This window comes from Ciconia boyciana, chromosome 2 (assembly GCF_034638445.1).
Source record: "Ciconia boyciana chromosome 2, ASM3463844v1, whole genome shotgun sequence".
Classification (NCBI taxonomy): domain Eukaryota; kingdom Metazoa; phylum Chordata; class Aves; order Ciconiiformes; family Ciconiidae; genus Ciconia; species Ciconia boyciana.
The window spans coordinates 148,750,198-148,769,531 of record NC_132935.1 but is presented as its reverse complement, the minus strand read 5'-3'; the positions used below and the strand labels follow the sequence as shown (position 1 = coordinate 148,769,531).

General features: G+C 44.3%; 1 protein-coding gene across 1 annotated transcript in view; it reads left to right on the top strand.

The window, feature by feature from the left end:
* The first annotated feature begins 6,017 nt into the window (after positions 1-6,017).
* PIP4K2A (phosphatidylinositol-5-phosphate 4-kinase type 2 alpha) overlaps positions 6,018-19,334 on the top strand; it is a 119,417-nt gene continuing 106,100 nt past the window's right edge. The window contains exon 1 of the mRNA XM_072854438.1: positions 6,018-6,427. Coding sequence (XP_072710539.1) covers positions 6,287-6,427 — 141 coding nt within the window. The 5' untranslated portion in view covers positions 6,018-6,286. The remainder of the gene's footprint in view (positions 6,428-19,334) is intronic.

Genomic DNA, 19,334 nt, shown 5'->3' with positions numbered 1-19,334 from the left:
AGTAAAGCTAAACAAAGCTTTGCCACAAGCATCAAAAAGAGCAAACAGATTTTGAAAATGAGCTTGCTGGTCATGGTTAATCCTGGGAAATTCAAGGGAGCTCATACCCTTGTTTTAATTTATTCTAACTATTGATAAAGTCACGCAAGGACAGCCATTCGTTAGCACAGTCTTGCTAGATCATTCTCTCTTCTTCCCTGTTTCATGTCCACCAGCTTCCAACTGAGAGCATGTTGCACTGGAAGTGGAACAAAGCAGAAATTTTAGTACCAAAGGCAGAAAAAAAACTGAAGCAGACAGGACAAAATAAATAGTTTTGCACGAGCCTATCTTGTAACTTGTTACAAGCCTGGAGGATATTCCTTTCAGTCTCCACTGGAGCTTCCAAATACACTCAGTTCCATGAAGGATAGTAAACTACTTCACAGGAGTCAGAGCATGTTCTGTGCTTGCAAAAAGATCAGCTTAGTCCACTGGTGATATCACACCTATTTAATAATGTTTCCAAGCCATGTGAATTGATCCTGACTGTGGTCCCCTATTCAGTCCTTGTGGAGTGCAAAAGCTTTACATTCAGTCATCAGAAAACTCTGGACACACTGAAGGAGTCTCAAACACTTGTATATCTGTGGGGAGTGGATTTCTTTAAAGTCAAGTAGGAAGTGCCAGTCAGGATTTGAAATGTGCAGTACGTCAGAGAATGAATCTCCTCTTCTATTTTCATAAGTGTTCTTACCAACACAAACCTACAGATCCTGAGTAGACTTCCAAGAGCCAGCTAAGGACCCACTGCAACCTCAGAAGAGGTTATACTGTCATAATTTGGCCCTTCGGTATCCTGTCAGTGCCTGGACCATCATTGCAGCATCTAAGTTAGTTTGCTTACAGGTTACCTGTGAAGTGAAACAAGAAGGTTTGCCTGCAATGCAGCATGAATGCAGTTGTGGAGATACATTGCTCAAGAGATGGCTCTCTGTAGGCATTACAGGCAACACTGTACCAGGTTTGGTCTTAGCTCTGAAGTTTTTCAATATTGTCCCAGAAGGTCTTTCATCTCCCAGTACTGTATAAGCACCATGACTGCTGACTGCAACATGTACTCACAGTGTCATGCTATAAAAAAACCTGTTAATGGACTGAAATATAACCTTTATGTTATGCCAGGCTGTATGAATAAAAACCTCCCTCACACATGCACAAAAATATCCATAAGGCATAAAGGAACAAAGAGAAGACCTGGGCTGTAATCTCTCTCTGAACACAATTGGCCTGTGTTGGAGTGGGGAGAGCTCCAAAGAGGCCACCAAAGGCAAGAGCAGGCTGCCAAGATGACATGGCTACAAAGAGAAGGTTTTGGTGTCAGCGCTGGAAGGGGCCCACGTCCAAGGTGCAGCCCCCAGTAAGGATTAGGGCTACAGTTAGGAGTACAGTTGACGGAAGGAGAACCTGCTGCAGCAGCTGGAATGGGGTTACAAAGGAGCTTCAGAGAGAACTTGGAAGGGGAAATTTTTTGGTGTGGGCACTGGTGGCGTGTCCTGGTCTAAGGCTCACCCTGTGGTCATGGTTAGGGATGAGAAAAAGAGAAAGCCAAGAGCTCCAGTTGGGGCTAAACGTGAAAGAGGCTGCAAAAGGAAAGGGTGAGTTGCAAATAGAACATGGCTGGGAGGAGTTCTTGTGCGGGCACTGGCTGGGGGGCTTGGTCTCAGCATATGGTTTCACATGAGAGTTAGGGCTGAGAGAAAGAGAGACCCTAGAGCTGCAACTGGAGTGGGGTTTGGGAGGTCTCAGCATCCACTTAGTTTTATTGTTAAGGTTTAGGTTGGAAGAAGGATCCTAGAGATGCAGCTGTAGAGGGGCTGGAAAGGGGCTTTGAAGTGGAAGCGTAGGCAGCAAGGAGAATTTGGCTGTAAGAACCTGTTGATGTGTTCACTGAGGGGGGCTGGGATAGGGCTTAGCCTCCAGTTTGGGTTAGGGTTTGGGTTGAGAGAAAGACTACTGCTGCAATTGGAGAGGGGATAGAAAAGTGATTTGGAGGGAAAAGGATAACTTGGCTGAGATAACTTTTTGTTCTCCTTGGGGGTCCTGGTCTGTGGCTCAGTCTGTCGTGGGGTTTAGGGTTCAGAGAAAGAGAGAGCCAGGTGTTCCATCTGCAGTGGCACTGGGAAGAATCTGCTAATCAGAAGTGAAGGCTGCAAGGGGAACTTGGCTCCCCTTTGGTGTGGGTGGTGGAAGAAGGCTCAGTCTTCCGTTAGGTTTGTTTTTAGGATTCGAGTAAGGGCTAGCGTTGAGAAGAGAAGGGCTAGAGCTGCAGTTGGAGGAGGCTAGAAGAGGGCCATCAAAGTGAAGGGTGGGCTGCAAAGAGAAATTGTCTTCAAGAACTTTTTGCTGTGGGCACTGGCTGAGGGCTACATCTGAGGCTCAGCTTCTGGTTGAGCTTAAAGTCAGGGTTAGGCTTGAGAGAGAGAGCCAAGAGCTCCAGCTGCAGTGGGACTGGGAAGGAACAGATAACTGGAAGTGGCGGCTGCAAGGAGAATTTACTTGCCAGAACTTTTTGGTTTGGCCTAGTGAGTTCTAGTCCAAGGCTCAACCTTTGTTTGGGTTTATTGATATGGCTAGGGTTAGGATTAGGGTTGAGAGACAGAGCCTAGAGCTGCAGGGGGAGTGGGGTTAGAAAAGACATGGGCTGCAAGGAGAACTTGGCTGGGAGAATTTTTTGGTGTGGGCACTAAAAGGGGGGGGGGGCTAGGACAAAACTCTGGCTGAGGGGCCTGGTCTAAGGCTCAACATAACTGTCAGGTTTAGGGTGAGGTTTGAGATTATGGTTTACAGAAGGAAAGAGACAAGAGCTGCAGCTGGCTTGGGGCTAGGAAGTGACTGTCCCAGGGAAGTGTAGGCTGCAAGGAGAACTTGGCTGCAAGAACTTCCTGGTGTGGGCACTGGCTGGAGGCCACGTCCAAAGCCCAGCATACGGTTTGTGTGAGGGCTAAGGTTAGGATTGAGAGAAAGAGAGGGCCCGGAGCTGCAGCTGGACTGGAGCTAGAAAGGAGCTTTGAAAAGAAAGGGCATGGGATAGAGAAAGCGTGGCAGAGAGAACATTTTATTGAGGCCACTGGCTGGGGATCCTGGGCTAAGGATCTGTGTTAGTGTTAAGGTGGGCATTCGGACAGAGACAGCCTAGAGCTGCAGCTGGAGGGGAGCTTAAAAGGGAACATGCCAAAGGAAAAGGTGAACTGTGAAGAGAACGTGGCTGTGAGAATGTTTCGGTGTGGGCACTGGCTGGGGACCCTGGGCTGAGGCTTAGCGTAAGATTAGGTTTGCTCTCAGGGTTAGTGTTAGAACTGGGAGAGAGAGCCCTAGAGCTCCAGCTGGAGGGGAGCTAGAAAGGGGTTTGAAAGGGAAGTCTAGGCTGCAAGAACTTGGCTGGGGAAATTTTTGCTGTGAGCATTGGCTGGGGGGCCTGGTCCTAGACTCAGCCTCTGGTTAGTTTTATTTTAAGGGGTAGGGTTACAGTTGAGGGAAAGAAAGAGCCTGGAGCTCCAGTTAAAGCACAGCCAGAAAGAGACTTCCCAAGAGGAGTGTAGGCTGCAAGTGTTGTCTCTTCAAGCGACCCCTGTGTCCAGCTGCATGTATATAATGGATTCAGTGGAAAACCTGTGCCCACAGTGGTCCCTACAGGATAGACAGGTACAGGCAACCATCCTGTTCTTGGTGCTTAAAATTGGAGAGGAGAAATCTTTGCCCCAGGCCTTGTCACGAAGATAGCCCAGGCCCTTGGTGTATTTTAATTCTGCTGTAAAGGTTATGGTCAACATCTTTTGTTCCTCTGATAAAACAACCTCCCTTGGTAAGGATTCGTATTTGCAGGGGAGAGTTATTTAGAATCTAGGCCAAGATGACAAGAAAGTCTCCTGGAAAAAAAGAGCAACTTCCTTCCTCAGCCTTGCCTTCCCTATCACAAACCTACCAAAATGTTTGTTGTTTATTACATATTTATAAACCAAAATGCTTCACTATATGAATTTACTCTGGAAAGAAGATGAAAGACACGTATGTGACAGATGTTAGTCATGTGGATGTGTGCAGATTGTACGATGCTCAGATGTCATGTTTTAAGCATAATGTAAGGAATAGAATGGATACTGAACTCTTCTGAAAGTCTGACTTCAAATCTATATTTAGGCATCTAAGTGACCTGTTTTTATTCAAAGGTGCTGACTATTCAGCTGCTTCTATTGACTGCAGTAGAAATATAAGGGATTTTTTTTGTTGAATCTATTTTCAATAACAAAAATTTAGACTAAACTACAGTTTAGTCTCTCTGTAACTCCTAGGTAACTCCTTGCTCTAAAAAAAAAGAATGACAGAAAGTGAAATATAGCATCTCTGTTCTCTCCTACTCTCCATAAGATGCAGAAAAGGGACCGTATAATAAATCCCAGTAACTGCTTCTATTAAACACTATTGATTTGGATTCCAGCGTGACAGATAACTTTGCTATTGAGATCGCAAAGGCAGAAGAGAAATGGGGAGAATGAGGCGCTTGAAGAACTGTGTTGGTTGCAACAAGTTTTTAAATGTATGAGCAGCTGTGTCAGGGCCCTGAGCTCACCTGTTGACCTTAGTTGCCCTGAACAGCCTCACCTGGGAGCACCCTCTGCCCAGGACCTCCATTTAAGCTCAGGGAGAGGTTAGTTTAGGTCTTTGTCTGAGCTATGTTGCAGGTATACCTGTCTTCAGCACTGTATTCTGGCTATAACTTGCTCCTATATTGTAGGTAGCTTGCCTGCAGTCCTGTTTCTGGCCCTGTCTCCTGGAGAGACCCTGTGCCTATGTTGTGCCTTCCTGGAGAGACCTGGTTCATCACCTCAGCTTCTCTGGGACTGCTGATGTGGGCTGTTACCAGCCCCTGGCCCTGCCCACTGTGCATGGACCCTGTGGGACTGGGCTCCATCGCTGAGGGCACTGCTTGGACTGGGATGACCCTCGGCTGCTGGCTTGTCCACCCTGATGGAGCAGCCCTGCTCTTGCTTCTCCCTAAGGTTCTGGTTATCTTGCTGAATGATCAGCCAATGAACAAAGCAAGATCTACAGCAGACAGGTCAGTTTGTTTGATTCAGCAGTTGATGGATGACCTACTGTAAATGCACAGAAGATGTATACTCTGCGTTGTCTCTGTGTATTGACCCTGAACAGTGACTGCAGTTGTCATGAACATTCCTTGTTATAAAGCAGAGGAAAGCGTATGTTGTGCACAATGTTTCCAAGTTGGGCAGATGTGCCTTTGCAGGATGTTGTCTATGACTGACCACATCCTCTGTGGCCATAGAGGAAGTTAAGAAACACTTTTCATTTTTTGGTGTGGGTATGAATAGAGGAGTGTAGGTTATAGGGGTGCAATACTTCTGCAGGAGACCGAGTTTTCAGTATTTGCTGTATGCTGGCAGAAATGAATTGCTCTGCTCACAGATTGGAGTTAGGTCAGGAGCAGTTGGCGAAGTCCTACCTCAGAGCGTCCTTCTTGCTCCTAGAGGTTTCTTCACGGGGAGGGGAACTGGAAACTTGAGTAAATATTACAAAAACTGCACAAAGCAAGGACGTGTGTGATTAGTAAAACATTAGGACGACGGCAGGTTGTTTCCCAGAGGACTTGGAGATCAGCGTGAGGGCGGGAAGCGTGGCACCGGGCAGGGAACGAGAACTACCTTCTTCCCCAGGCAGGCGCGGAGCTGGGGTTCGTCCCCCTCCCCTCAGTGAGGGGAGCGAGGGCGACCCCGCTCTTCCCAGCCCTCCCCCGCACCCTCCTCTCCTGCCTTGCCCCACGTCCTGCCTCCCGCCCTCCCCCTTGGTCCCCTTCTCCCCTCCCCGCCGCCCGCCCCCTCAAGGGCCGCCGGAGGCCGCCGTGCGGGCGCCGCCTTCTGCACCACGGCCGCGCAGGCGCGAGCCCGGCGGGGGCACATGCGCAGTGGGGCGGCAGGAACCGAAACTCCGCGGCGTTCCCGCGCCGGCTGCGGGGGCGGGGCGCGGCGGCGCGGTGCGTGGCGGGCGGCGGCTCCCCCGCGGGGGGGGGGCGGGGGCGGGGCCGCGGCGCGCGAGCGGGGCCATTTCAGCGCGCGGCACCGGCGGCCAGGCCGGGATGTGCGCGGCATCCCGCGGCTGCCAGCCCGCCGCCGGCCGCCTGCCCCCTCGCCTGCCCGCGGGGCTGGGGCGCTGATTCGCCCCTTCCTTTCTCTCCTGCCTTCCCTCCCGCCCGCCCGCCGCTTCCCCCCCATCCGCCGCCGGCTGCGCCATGGCGGCCCCCAGCAGCATCGTGCCCGTCATGGCGAGTAAAACCAAGACCAAGAAAAAGCACTTCGTGGCGCAAAAAGTGAAGTTGTTCCGGGCTAGCGACCCGCTGCTCAGCGTCCTCATGTGGGGGGTCAACCACTCGGTAAGCGCCGCGCCTGACCCCGCTGGCCGCCCCACCGGGGCATCGCCTCCCGGGGGCTGCGGGGAGGAGGGGGGGGCGCGCGATGCGGGGCGGCTGCGGGGGGACGGGCGGGACCGGGGAGGCACGTGCCGCCGGGAGCCGCCCGCCGGCTGTCGCCCTCCGCCCCGGCGGGGGGGCTGGGAGCGCGTTACCGAGCGCGGTGAGTGCGGGCGGGGGGCGCCGGGGGAGGCTGCGGTGTCCTGCCGGGGCGGGGACGATGCGCGCCCGGCTGCCCGGGAGGCGCGGGGCTGCCGCCGGCCGCGGCGTGCCGGGGTGCCTGCGGTAGCCTGTGCCCTATCGATCCGCGGTTCCGCTCGTTAAACGGCGCACGGATGGTGCCCGTGAGGGGACGGTGCTGCCAGCGGAGCCCGAGCCGCCCCGCTCCTGCCGCCACCCGCGAGCGGGCGTTGCATAAATGTACTGCGGTTAAAAAAACCCGCCCAGTTATTGGCGTTTAACTGGCGAAGTTTTCACCGTCTTCCGTGCAGTTTGCTGAAGCGAGTGTCTCTTGACGGTTTTGTGCGCTTGGGGGAGGGGAGGAGGGCCGGTTTTTGATGTGGTAAAGCAGCAGAATTGCAACGTTTGCGGGGTGCTATATCACCCTGCGGATGATGGGCTGCTCTGGCTTCAAAAGGGTCCCTGTGCCGGGTGCGGTAACGTTGAACTGCTGCTGTTAAGCGTTAAAATGAGGAGCCTGGTAAAGATGTCACATGGTTTGGGCATTACGAGGCTCAAGTCGCAGCTTTACATCTTTAAATAGCTGCCATGGCAGGTTAAAAGTGTAGAGCCGGAAGATCACCTAAAATCAGGTATCAGGGCAGTTAAGCCAAAAACTTCTCTTCTCTTGCTGGTGCAAAGTCTGCATGTCAAATGTTGGGTTTATATGGGTTACTTCGTGTTGCTGCTTAAGAGCTTGTAAGAGCAACTGTCAATGTGCAGTTTGAGGCTAGACTACAAATTTTGTAACAGCTTCATGAAACGGGCAAAGCAGCCTGTAGTTAACTCGGTATTCCTTTTGTTTCCTACACATCCAAATCCTGTGAGGTTTTTTCCTTTGTGTAGATCTTAATAGTTTTTGCCTAAAGCCTGGAGGCTGAGCATCAAGGCTAAGCGCTGTTTGATCTGTGTTAAACAGCACGGAGCCTGAAGTGATGGTCAAGGGGGAAATACTTTAACTGCACGTACCAATATGGTTTGGGTGACAGAGGAGAAGCTCTAGTGAGGTTAAACAGTCTGCCTAACATAGCCCTGTGAGCTGGTAGGAAATGGTGCCAAAGGATTTCAAGTTTTCTGTAGGTCACTTGTAAGCAGTGACACCCTATGTCATGAACTGATAAGGAATTAGATATTTATCTACAAAGCAAAAAGATCTCTAATTGTGGAAGTGCACGATATGCTGTTTGCCAGAATTGGGCTTAAATACACGAGTTTCTTTTGCTCCTCCTTTAGTGGAGCAAAATTATTCATAGAAAAATTCCCAAACAGGCCTCTTTAATGCAAGAAAGCAAGCTGATAATTACAGGGCGAGAGACTTCTACTGAATGGCAGTGCGCTAGCTATCGGCGGTCTCCCTGGGGAGAGAGAGAGGGAGAAGATCTCCGACGAGAGCAGTGGTCTTCCTCTTGCAACAGCTCATTGCTACATGTGTTCATACTGGAAATACTACTACTTTCAGAGGAAAGACCTCTCCAGTACAAATAATAACAAAGTAAATAGTGAAAAACACAACACTGTACACAACTCCTACAATCGTGTAATGTGGTATACATAGCTGTTCCCATTAGAAAATGTAATAAAGAGTACTGGTTCATGCACATAAAATTAAAAATTGTAAACTAAAATCCTTTCATTGGGAGGGCTCAACGAGCAGGCTCAGAGAAATGTAGCTTCATGTTCATATGAAGAGGATGGTTGTAGGCGTGAGTATCTGCTGCATGTTCTGCAGATATTCTTCCATTTCTTTACCCTGCTGCAAGGTGTAGTCATGAATAATGCTTTGGGCCCCATGGAAATAAAATTCCTCTGAATGAGAGAGCATGGAAAAAAAAATTTAATTTGATGTGTCCAAATGTAAACATCTCTTCTTAGCCAAGGATGCAGCACTGAAGTGTTGCAGGCTCCTCTGTTAGATGCTTAGCCTGTCAGTTTGTAATGCTTGATGTGGCACTGTCCAGCAAATGAAAATAAGTGTTCAGTGTGGTTGGACTCTGTTATCACAAATAAGAATTTCTCATGGGAGAAATAAAAATTGTGTGTGTGGATTCATTAAGAACAGGAATTGAGGATCCTTAAGTTTCTTAGCAGAATAAACAGAAATCTGTAAGCAAAGGTTAGACTAGAAAATGAGCACAGATCATAGTTTATTATGATAGTCATTAAATAAACTTAGAACATAGTAGTAATCTGAAAAATCATATTTAAGATTGCTTCCAGTGCAGTGCATATCAATTAACGAGACAATAGCAGTCTCAGAGTCTTACTAACTGTCTTGGGGGATAAGTATGTATTGAAACAGTGAAGCTGACATGCAGTTCCCATATTTCTGATAGGATGCAGCATATATTGGAAGGAAGCCCTTGGTGAAGATAAAAAGGGCAAAGCAGATTTTTCTGCAGGCTTTCTAACTTTTTCAATCTTAGGGCCAAAATACCACTGTACTTGATAGTTGAGTACAATTTTCAGATTTTAAATTGAATGTGTGAAGAAGCTCCATCTAAGGAAAAAGTTACAAGAACTGTTCTTTTAACTCTCCTGTCCTAGGACGAAACTTGACTCCAGAAAGGGAGATCTCGAGCATTGGTGTCACAAAGCAGTCAGGCTTACAACAAAGGTGTGAATTCTTGATGGAAAAAAAATCTTCAGGAAGGCATCTGTTACCCAAGGTTCTTACAAATTACCCCCCCATCGAACAAACTGTATGCAAATTGCTTTGGTGGTCTCAGTTATTGTTTAGGTAGAAGTAGAGAGAAATGTAATGCAAAATCCTGCTTGGTAATGCAGTCAAATTCAGTAATAACTTAGGGCATGCGAGGGGAAAACCATGTAAACATTACCCAAATATCTTAAGAAGCAAGAAAATACATGCTCACATCCAAGCAATGAATTTACAGCTCTGATACACTGAAATATGCAGTTGAATGAAACTTTCTGCTAAGTGAAAGGGAAAGCAACTGCGTCCCATTTTGTAGATGAGATTATAATACTGATGACTTGTAGCAGCAAAGACTAATTGTTGGTGCGCTTGGATCTTGCAGGCGTCTGCATCATTAAGAGTTGATCTTATCTCAGTCTTTTACCCTGTGTCAAGGATTATCTAGCTGTGCTACTGAAACAAATACTTAAACTCAGTGGTTAGGATGACTTAAAACTATATTTTTAGCTAGTTAACAATTGTAATAATATTTCATTTAAAACTGACATGGTAAATAACATCCTTATTCTTACCTCCATATTGTCACTGCTGGTGGATTTCCAATAACTGTGGGAAGGAAGGTGGCATGTAACTTTTTGCCTAATGCTTTTGGAAGTAATTCTTCCCTCCTTGTTTTCTGTGCCAAAAATGAAAGCCAGGCATTCTGTGTTTTCTGCAGCCTGTGATGATCGTCCCAGGCACAATGATGGTGAGTCTGCTCTCGCTTGTGTTGGTTGCCTGCTTCTGTTAAAAGCTTGTTAGGAAAGCTGGGAATTTGTAGGGAACTAGGGCTTAGGTCCTTCAAAACATATCACCCACAAAGATGGAAGAAAATTAATATAAATGGGGTTGTTTCGTAACTAATTTTGAGGTAAAGAATGGACTGCTGGGGACCTCACCTACTGTGTCAACCATTAAATTAAATATACTTAGGAGAAGAGAATGAATGCCTAATGAAGGTCTTGAGCATACTGTACAAGTTTAAAAAAGAATGCAACCAAAGCCAAACACACACACACACACGCCCCCCAGCCCCTGGAATGTGTAATTGCCATCTGTCTCTTGGATGATTACAAGCTGATCTAAAAATTTAGCAGCGCCTGACTTCTCAATGGGACTTGCTGCCTAATAAGCAAGTGAAACAATAAGAATACAAGGATCAAATTACCACCCCCCCCCCCAGCATATTGCACAGTACATCAGAAAGAGAGTACTTTCTGTGGGTGAAGAATTCAACGGATAATAAAGTCCACCACCTCCTTCAACTGCTCACATGCGACACTGAGCCTGATGCTACTGTTGCACTCGGCTGTAATCTGGCTTGATCTTTTTAACAAAAGTGGAACAACACCAGGACAGAATAACAAAAGGAGCACCAGCCGTGGGACTCCTCTATCCAGCAGTGTAACTCCTGGATTCATTCACTCTTACAGTTAGAAGTGGGGAGGAAAAAAAAGCATGACAAGTAAATGCATCTTTCCCCCTCATACATACTAGGATATATTTTATCACGTTAGGAAAGCTTCTGTATCTCTACAGAAAGCTATAAAATGTCTGCATTCGTGTCAGTTTTCAGTTTGGGAGTTTTTCTTAGCTAGCATACTTTTCTTTCCTGTTACAAACTTTTATCCAGACAAATACACAAATAGCTCACTTAGTCATGCCTGTCCTTATGTTTTAACATGGCACTGGAGAGCTTGTTAGGTAAATGTGTACCCTCTCAGTTTGTGGCATAAATCAAGTTTCTTAGTACTGACTTACCTACCCCCTCTCCTAAGAACTTCCTATCCTGAAACATTGTACATTCAGGAAAATTACACTGAAAAGAGCTTATTGAGTAGCTCCTTGGAAAGATGAAGCCTAAAATAATTAAAAGCTAGGTTATGCCCTCTGGAATAAAAACTACTGACTTATGTTTGTGATCAGTTTTGTTTAAAGAGGGGGGGAAAAAACCCATGAAAACAAACCCACAGCACTTACCACTAGCAATATATCTTCATAAGTTACAGGAGTTTATAACTTTTGGGTCCATATTTTTAATATACTCTTAAATGATTTTAAGAGTAGTGAAACCCTGAGGGTATGGAACTATAATGTTGACTCATGGCATCGGCTGTCAGCACAACAGGTTGGTTGGAAACTGTCTTGAGATGGGAAGGGCTACTCATCAGTTGTGTTGTCAACTGTGTTGCTAGTATTTGTATTTAATGCAGAACATCACTACTGCAGTTGTGCTCTAAGTGGCTTTTCCAAATGACTGAGACAAAGTAAAACTAAAGTTACTGATCTTAGAGTTAACTCAAGACTCATAACGGTGAGCTTGGAAAAAAAAAAAAAAAAAACCAAAAAACCAAGAAACCTTATTAATTGTTTAATGGAGGTGGTGGTAGACTACATGGGAGAAGGCTCTTTCTAAGAAGCAGGAAGAAACAATGTATTAAAAAGCATTGATTACAACAAAGCAGATAATAAAGCAATTAAAACTATTTTAAAAGAAAGTCAGCTGGGCACTCGGCCCAGATCTTTGTATATAGAAGGAAGTAGAACAGGAAGAGCTATTTATTGAGAACTTGGTTCTTTTTTGGGTGTCAAGCTCTGTGTACTGCAGAAATTAATTTGATACTGCTTTTGCAACTGAGTGGATGGACTAGTAAAAATACAAATTGTAAATACTTATTATGGTTGGGTTAAAGGTAGTAAATATTCCTGCATGAAATACAAATGGGAGTGATACTTCATGTCCTTCTCTGAGCTATTGAAAGGAACACATACAATAGCTTCTGTTAGGGATGAGACAGGAAGGGCTCTGAAAAGAGCTCAGACAGCAGTTTCAAAGCTACTTTCTGTAGTTTCTTCTGCCCTACAAGATAAGGTGCTGCAAAGGCTCGGGTTTTTTTTTGCCTGTAGGTTTTTGAAACTGAATTTCATTAACCACAGCAGGGAGGGCTGGACAATGTTCAGTGAAGCAAACAGGAGGCACAAATTTGTTTTGCTGACTCAACTTAGTCACCTTATTTGAGTATCTTGCACCAGATACCTTAAGAAAGAGTCTCTAGGGGATTATTTTCGAATTCCTTACTCATTAAAGCAGACACTTGCGTTACACCCATCGGCCAGAGCCTGGTAGATGTTTATTTTCCTCCTGTAGTTTCGGGGTGACAAACTTTGTTTAATATAACTGACTTGCCCCATTGTGCAGTTCCTGCTGTACAGTCCTGTTTTCTGCTCTTCCTTGAAAACACCTTGTGCTGTAGGGTTCCATAGGCTAGCTGTACTTTATGCAACTTAATGACAACTTTAAAGTAAGGTGACACTACCTATTATTTACAGATCTTCAGTGTGATCTTACCAGAGCTAAGTGCTCAGTTAGAGTTGTAGTCATGTTGGCTTACAGATATCTTGACTTATTGAAAGGTTAGTCATCTTTGTTGTTGAACTATGAGGTTTAAAGGCTTGAAAGAAGTACACGTTCATCTTCATTTTCTCCTGACTTCTAAGTGATTATGACTGCTGTTGTGGGTAATGGACTCCAGTATGAATTCATTATTTTATGTTTACTCCCAAGGCCTATTTCCATGTTTTTCTACTTTTTATACTCGATGCTTACTATTTAAATGTTCTAACAAAAGTCCTGATTTCTCTTCCTCATTTTCACTGTTGGTAAAGCAAATGTTTGCACTTAGCAAAATAGCTGAAGCAGTCTAAGAAATTGCTGCCTCAGCTATGGGATGGTAATGACAAACCTGGTTAGTTTTCATGGTCTGCATCCTGGTAGGTGGTGAAATGGGTTAGCTTTGAATTGTTGAGATGGTAACTTCTTGCATGTGGTTTGCTATGTGAACATCTGTCTTATGATCTTCCTATAGAGCCTGGGCTATTCTGTAATAAGTTAATTAGTTTTGTGTTGAGAGATTGCTTAATAAGGGTATTGTGAAAATTGTTTGAAGAAGCTGAATGCTGTAGTGATGGAAGTCACAAACTGAAAAGAAAACATTAGCTTTATCTTCAAAGAGCAGGGTTGAATAGTTTGCAGTAGAAATACTTATAGCCATACACCTTATAGAGTACTTGTTCACCAAGTCTGATGAGAAATAACTACCTTGTGTACTGAGGCAATGTAATTAGTCTAATCCAGCTCTTTCGTGTGCACTGTAAGTTCCCAAGGCAACCTTAATATTCTTAACACAGCTGTGAGTATATGCATGATCCTTTTAGATTGTAAGACAAAACTGAAAAAAAATCACATTCCCTTATGTGGCATTATTAGAAGGCCTGCAGATCTCCTTGGTGAGGCTGAGACTCACAGAACCACCTTGCAGCTGCCTGAGCTAACTGGTTTAATCTTTCACTTTTCCCAGTCTCCCTCGTGGTGTCTCAGTTATATGCTGTCTCACCTCTCAACTCTGCTGTTCCTGTGTTTGCATTTTATCAATCAAGTCTCTGCCATTCCAGTCTTGCATCTTGCATCATTCCAGTTTTGCATCTTTTCTGCAAAAGCAGAAAAGATGGGGCAAAATAACTTCTTAGTAAGGAAGTGCCAGTTCATGTTAGCATAAGGTTAGTCAAACCACAGCCTCCATAATACCTAAGCCAGCTAAAGCTGGGGCTGCTGGGCTTATTTCCACTCTTTTTCTGGCACTGGTCTGATCCTCTGGTGAGTTCATCTGGGGAGATGTGCTAGAGTTAAAACTAATGCAGAAGAGCGAGTAGGGTGGAGTTTTTATACCACAACAGGCTGTGTCCACAAGTGTCAGTCCCAGCTTAAAAGAGGAGCTGCAAACACGCTGCAGCGAGAGTGGAGGGAAGAGGCTGATGTGTACGTACTTTAAGGTTAGGTTTCTATAGTTGCTTAGGGCAGTCGGAGGGACTCGGATAGCTCTGGTGTGTAGTCTTTGACTGACCAGTGATCTCCTATCTATAGCTCAATTTCGTATTTTGTAGTCTGGAGTTACATTGGTGCCCATAGTAAAAAAACAAAAACAAACAAAAACCCCAAACAAACAAACAAACAAAAACCAACCCCAAACAAACAAAACCCCAAAAAAACAACACTGGAGCAGACAGCTCTCACTGTGGATTCTGCACTTTCAACATGGAGAGCTTTCTCAACTATTCTAACCTTTTGAAATAGTCATGTATTTTGTCAGAGACGGAACTGTCTATATTGTACCTGTTGGTTTCTGGTCATCTCTTCAGTCTTGGTCTTTGGAACATGCTGAACCATCTAACCTCATAATTTGCCTCTCTAGGTAGAGAGTATATGTCTTCAGAAAAGTTGTAATGGCTTCCTAGGGGCTGAAATTTTTGAAGTTGCTTTTAGAGGTAAATGCCCATGTATGGAAGACCTTCTAAACAATAGTAATTCTTGAGAATCCTACCTTAAATGTTCTGTTGTAGGATATCAAACCTGTGGCTGTAGCAGTCACTGACTTTTTTTTGAGGAGGGAGAGAGGAAAATACCCAACTTGGTTAGTCTAAGACCAGTCAAAAGAAAGCAGCTTAGTAACAATTTTATTATACTGAACTGAAACTGAGCAATATCTGATTAGCTTGTGGTGCCAAGCCTCAATAATTGTTATTAAACTAGTAGTGCTGATATAGTGCCCTTCATCTGTGGCACGCCCTGTTGCAAAGTAGACTTAAAGCTGTTTTGCAGAGTTTAGTTCTGCTTTGTTTGTGTTGCCCAGTGTTTTGTAGACCCTTGTTAGATCACTTAGGTACCAAAACTGTCTTTGGTACAGCAGGTTCTGATATCGTGGTGTTGCTGGCTGTGTTTCTATTTGTTCAGTGTACTTGTTTTCTCTCTCAGCCATGTAAGTTGTCTCTAGTTAGTGTTTATTGATGTTATGGTGTGGTGTGGCCCTCATCGTGTGTTGGGCGCTGGGTGACTATAACAGAAAGCTTTCTAGAGGAGCTCAGAGAGAAATACTCTTTAAGTATGTAACTGTCAGGGCCTTTACTGCGTGCAAATCTGATGTATTATGGTTGCCTGGAGCTGCGCAACAATCGGAAGATTGACATAACAAAAGCAAGGTTGCTAATCTCTGAGCTTCCTGCTTCAGTCTTTCTGACTTCCTGTATTTTGATCGGAATCTGGAGCCAGTTTTGGGAGACCAAATTGCAAAATACCAAGAATTGAGAAAGCAGCTGAGTGAGGAATGGGTTATCTATTTTTATTGTTATTTTAGATTTTGAAGTTATGATCCTAATAGTGCTTTTTGCTTTTTTTCTTTTTTTAATAAAGGCCTAATGGTAGACAACGTTACTTTTGGCTTCTATGTAAGTCTGAGAACAGCGGCACAAACACTTGCATTCAGGGTAACGGTTCTAAAATTTGTGCCTCATTAATTGAGTATCCCTTTTTCATGAAGTATTGCATGATTTTCTCTTGCAAATAATGAAAACAATCACTAAGATGCTGTTTGGGTAGATCTCTTCTCTGGAGTTTGTACTTATGTGGGGTTTTCTAGGGGTTTCTATACCTTTTCCAATCCTGAAAGAAAAACAATGTCATCTCTTCCAGACTTACTCAAACAGCCTATATAAAATTATACAACTCCAGTTTTAAAGATGGTGTGCAAATCAGTTCTTGATTAATAAAGTACATATCTGAAAATGCTTGGTCCAAGTAGTGGTAATATTTAAAGGCTTATACTTGAAATAAAATTATTTTTACAGTAAGTCCTTGGAGAGGAAGTACTTATTGACACATTCTGTCTCAGTTGGCTATTCAAAAGAACTGGTTGTCTTTCTGGGAAAGATAGCAGTCTCAAACAAGCTGACTTCGCTGGAAAGCCCATACCCAGCCTCCTCCTCTTCAGTCACCGCAAACTTGCAGTTGGAGGACTCAGAAATGACTCACTGAAACTGAAATACAGTGTCAGATGCTTGGCGAGGTGCTGCAGCTCAGCACGACCCTCTTGTGCAGCAGCTTGGGGCTGATGCAAACTAGGGTTTCCCTGCTGCTCTTGACGTTTTCCCCCCCTCTGGTGATAATAAGGGTAGCAGAGGAGGATTGAAGAGAAATTTTCTGGCATAATTATTCTTTTGTGTCTTAAGCAGAATTGTCAGATTAGTGAGTTTTCAGTCTGACTCATGCTTCACTTGCAATCTGTGATAAGTAAACCAGCCTTCTCCTGTGCTTGCACAGTGGACAGGACCAAACAAACAACAAAAGCTTTCTGGATATTCCCCCCAGCCCATAAAAGACAAGTGGTAAAACTAATTTAAAGAAACAAAGTCTTAGTGCTTATTAACAAACACATGTACCTGCTTGCAGGCAAAAAGCAATGCAACCACTGTTTTCAGAACCGCTTGCCCATTTCTATGGAGGCAGGGAGTTTCTGATATAGCAGTTTCTCCAGCTGTTATTTTGGGCTTCAGCTGATTCAACAATGCTGCTTTCTCTTTCCTACCTACAGCTGCAGGCAGTTGTAGCTGGTTATTTTGTTTGAGTGAGCAATGCCCTTCGGGCTATGTTGGCTCAGGGATGTTAATAGGGTTCAGATGTCTCTGGGCTCACAGAATCCTGCACTCCTCATCCCTCCTCAGCTAGTTCTGTTGCAGTACATCAAAGCAAAACAGTATTGAAATCTTGAGCATCTTGAATCTTGCTAGTGCTCTATGCCTTTTTCTTGGTGGGAGTGGGGTGGATTTTTTTCCTTTTCCACCACATCTCCCAATACCACTCATTAGGGTTTTTCCCCATGTACAGCAATTATCTGTTGTTGGTAGTGGTGTTTTTAGGTAACTTTTCAAGCTGATTACTCTTCAGACATTATTTTTGTACTTGCTGAATCTTTCAGAGAAGGTATGCTGCCAGTTTCTCCTTGGAAGGTGTCATTTTGTAGGATATTTTTTAATATTCCTATCTTGTTGAGGAAATCTCCCAGGCTTTCATGTTTAAGTCATCAACTTTTTAATTTTCCTGTGAATAACTTCCTAAGGTTTTCTGGTTGAACATGATTTGCTTCACAATTAAAGGCTGAGCACCTAAGAATTTACTGAAAGAGCCTGAAAGCAGTGGTTCCTCCTGTGTGATGTGTTGATCACCTGAAAGATGAAGAGGGTCCACTGGGATGTGAACGGTGGTGACTCTCTTACAATGGGCTTGTTCTTGCTAACCAATCTGGAGTGATGTGCCTGAGGTCTTGTCCACACCACTATAAATGCCCTTCAAAATGCAGAGACTTTTATTTCCTGAAAAGCCACGTTTCTAACCATTCTGCAATGGAACATATGTAATGACTGGTAGTTTGGAGGGTATCCTTGTGCTGCGGAAATGGCTACGCCATCCTTATGTTACTTGACATGTAAAAATGCTCGTTTATCCACTTGTCTTAAGAGTTATTAGGGGCAGAAAAAGATTTTTGTTGTTTGGCGTTGTCACAGGATAATGTACTATTCTTGTGGCAACATAATGCTGAACAAAAGTTCAGACATTAACTTTATTAAAAACCGGAGGGAGTTGAAGGGTATAGAAATATGGCTACCTGGCAGACAGTAATTCAGTCCCTTAAACATGTGCACAGCAACAGCTACTTACCTCAAAAGCAAGGCTAAAAGTAATTTTAAAACTATTAAAAAAAAAAAACAACTCAGGATTTAAGGGAGCCTGTTACTTTGTTTACAAAGTGGAATTAAAATGTGATGGTTTAAATCTATGTATGTTACTTTTTGTAGTTGAGTTGGCCAAGGGCATAGACATGGTTGTACTCAGCTGGTGGGAAGTAACACCTTAACCTGAAGTAACCTGTTTGCTTTTATTTATGGTGCCATGGGACCCCTTTCTGAACCGAAGATGTCAACCAGGAGATTGGTGTTGCATAAGCACATAACTAATGTTTCAGGGTTGCTGCTTCTTCCATCAGACTTGTGTTCTGACCAGTATTAGCCTCTTGATAAGCAAAACCAAAAGGAACCTGGATTGGTCTGTGTCTTGCTGATAGACTCTTGACATATATATAGCCTGTTCCTCAGCAAGGGGAAAAAAAAGGGGGGGGGGGGGGAATTTAAATGTTCTGTGAACATTGGGCTTACTGGTCAAAGCCTTTGAAAAGAGCTAGCTTTGGAGATTAATTAATTTCTGACATGGCAAGCACTGTTTATATTTAACAAATGAAAAACCTAGGCCCTTCGTTAAAGGAAGAACGTAGATTTGGTTGTGTAGTGTTCTCAAGATGGAAGTTGTGTAGCTACTCGTCTAAAGACAAGTATTTTTACTACAAAGGCTTCCCTGCTACTGAACAGTGACTCAAATAGTGGTACAAGCTGGCATGGATCACCTGGATGATAAATTTAATACTACACCTTCAAGTAGGTGGAAGAAGCAACAGAGGGCTGAGATAGTAAAGCATGATCCTTGAGCTACATGTTCTCCACTACTTACCATTGCTTTCCCAGCTGGCAAGTTTGAGCTCAGAACTGGTTTGTCAGATTCATGCTAGCTATGTTTTGTGCCATTTTTCCCTTATTTGATAAACTAAGGAATTGAACCCTAAAATAAGTTTTTCACAGAAGTTGTTGTGTGTCACCTCCCCTTTTCATGTCTGTTTTTCTGAAGGTATATTTCAATCTTGGCAGCTTAACTTGATCAAATACTTTGAAGAAAATGAAGTAATTTTGCATGTGCTATAGTAAAGAACTTTGCCATCTCAAGAACAGCAATGTTAGTCAGGCAAAATGTGTAAAGAGAAATAATACTTAAACTCTTATATTGTACAGGAAAAGTCAAGAGAGAGGAAACGTGCTATTAGAAATGGAAGTCCTAATTTGACTCTTAGGAAAGAAGTGGTGTAGATAGACTGTTTAAGTGAGCTGGGCCTGTAAACAGAAATTAGGAGAAGGGGGGAAAAAAACCTTGTTGTAACTTAACTGTCTACTTGTGTAGCTTTAACCATGTTTTTTGACTCCTAGGAGGCCTGCTCAGGTATTCTGTAAATACCATAGATAACTTTT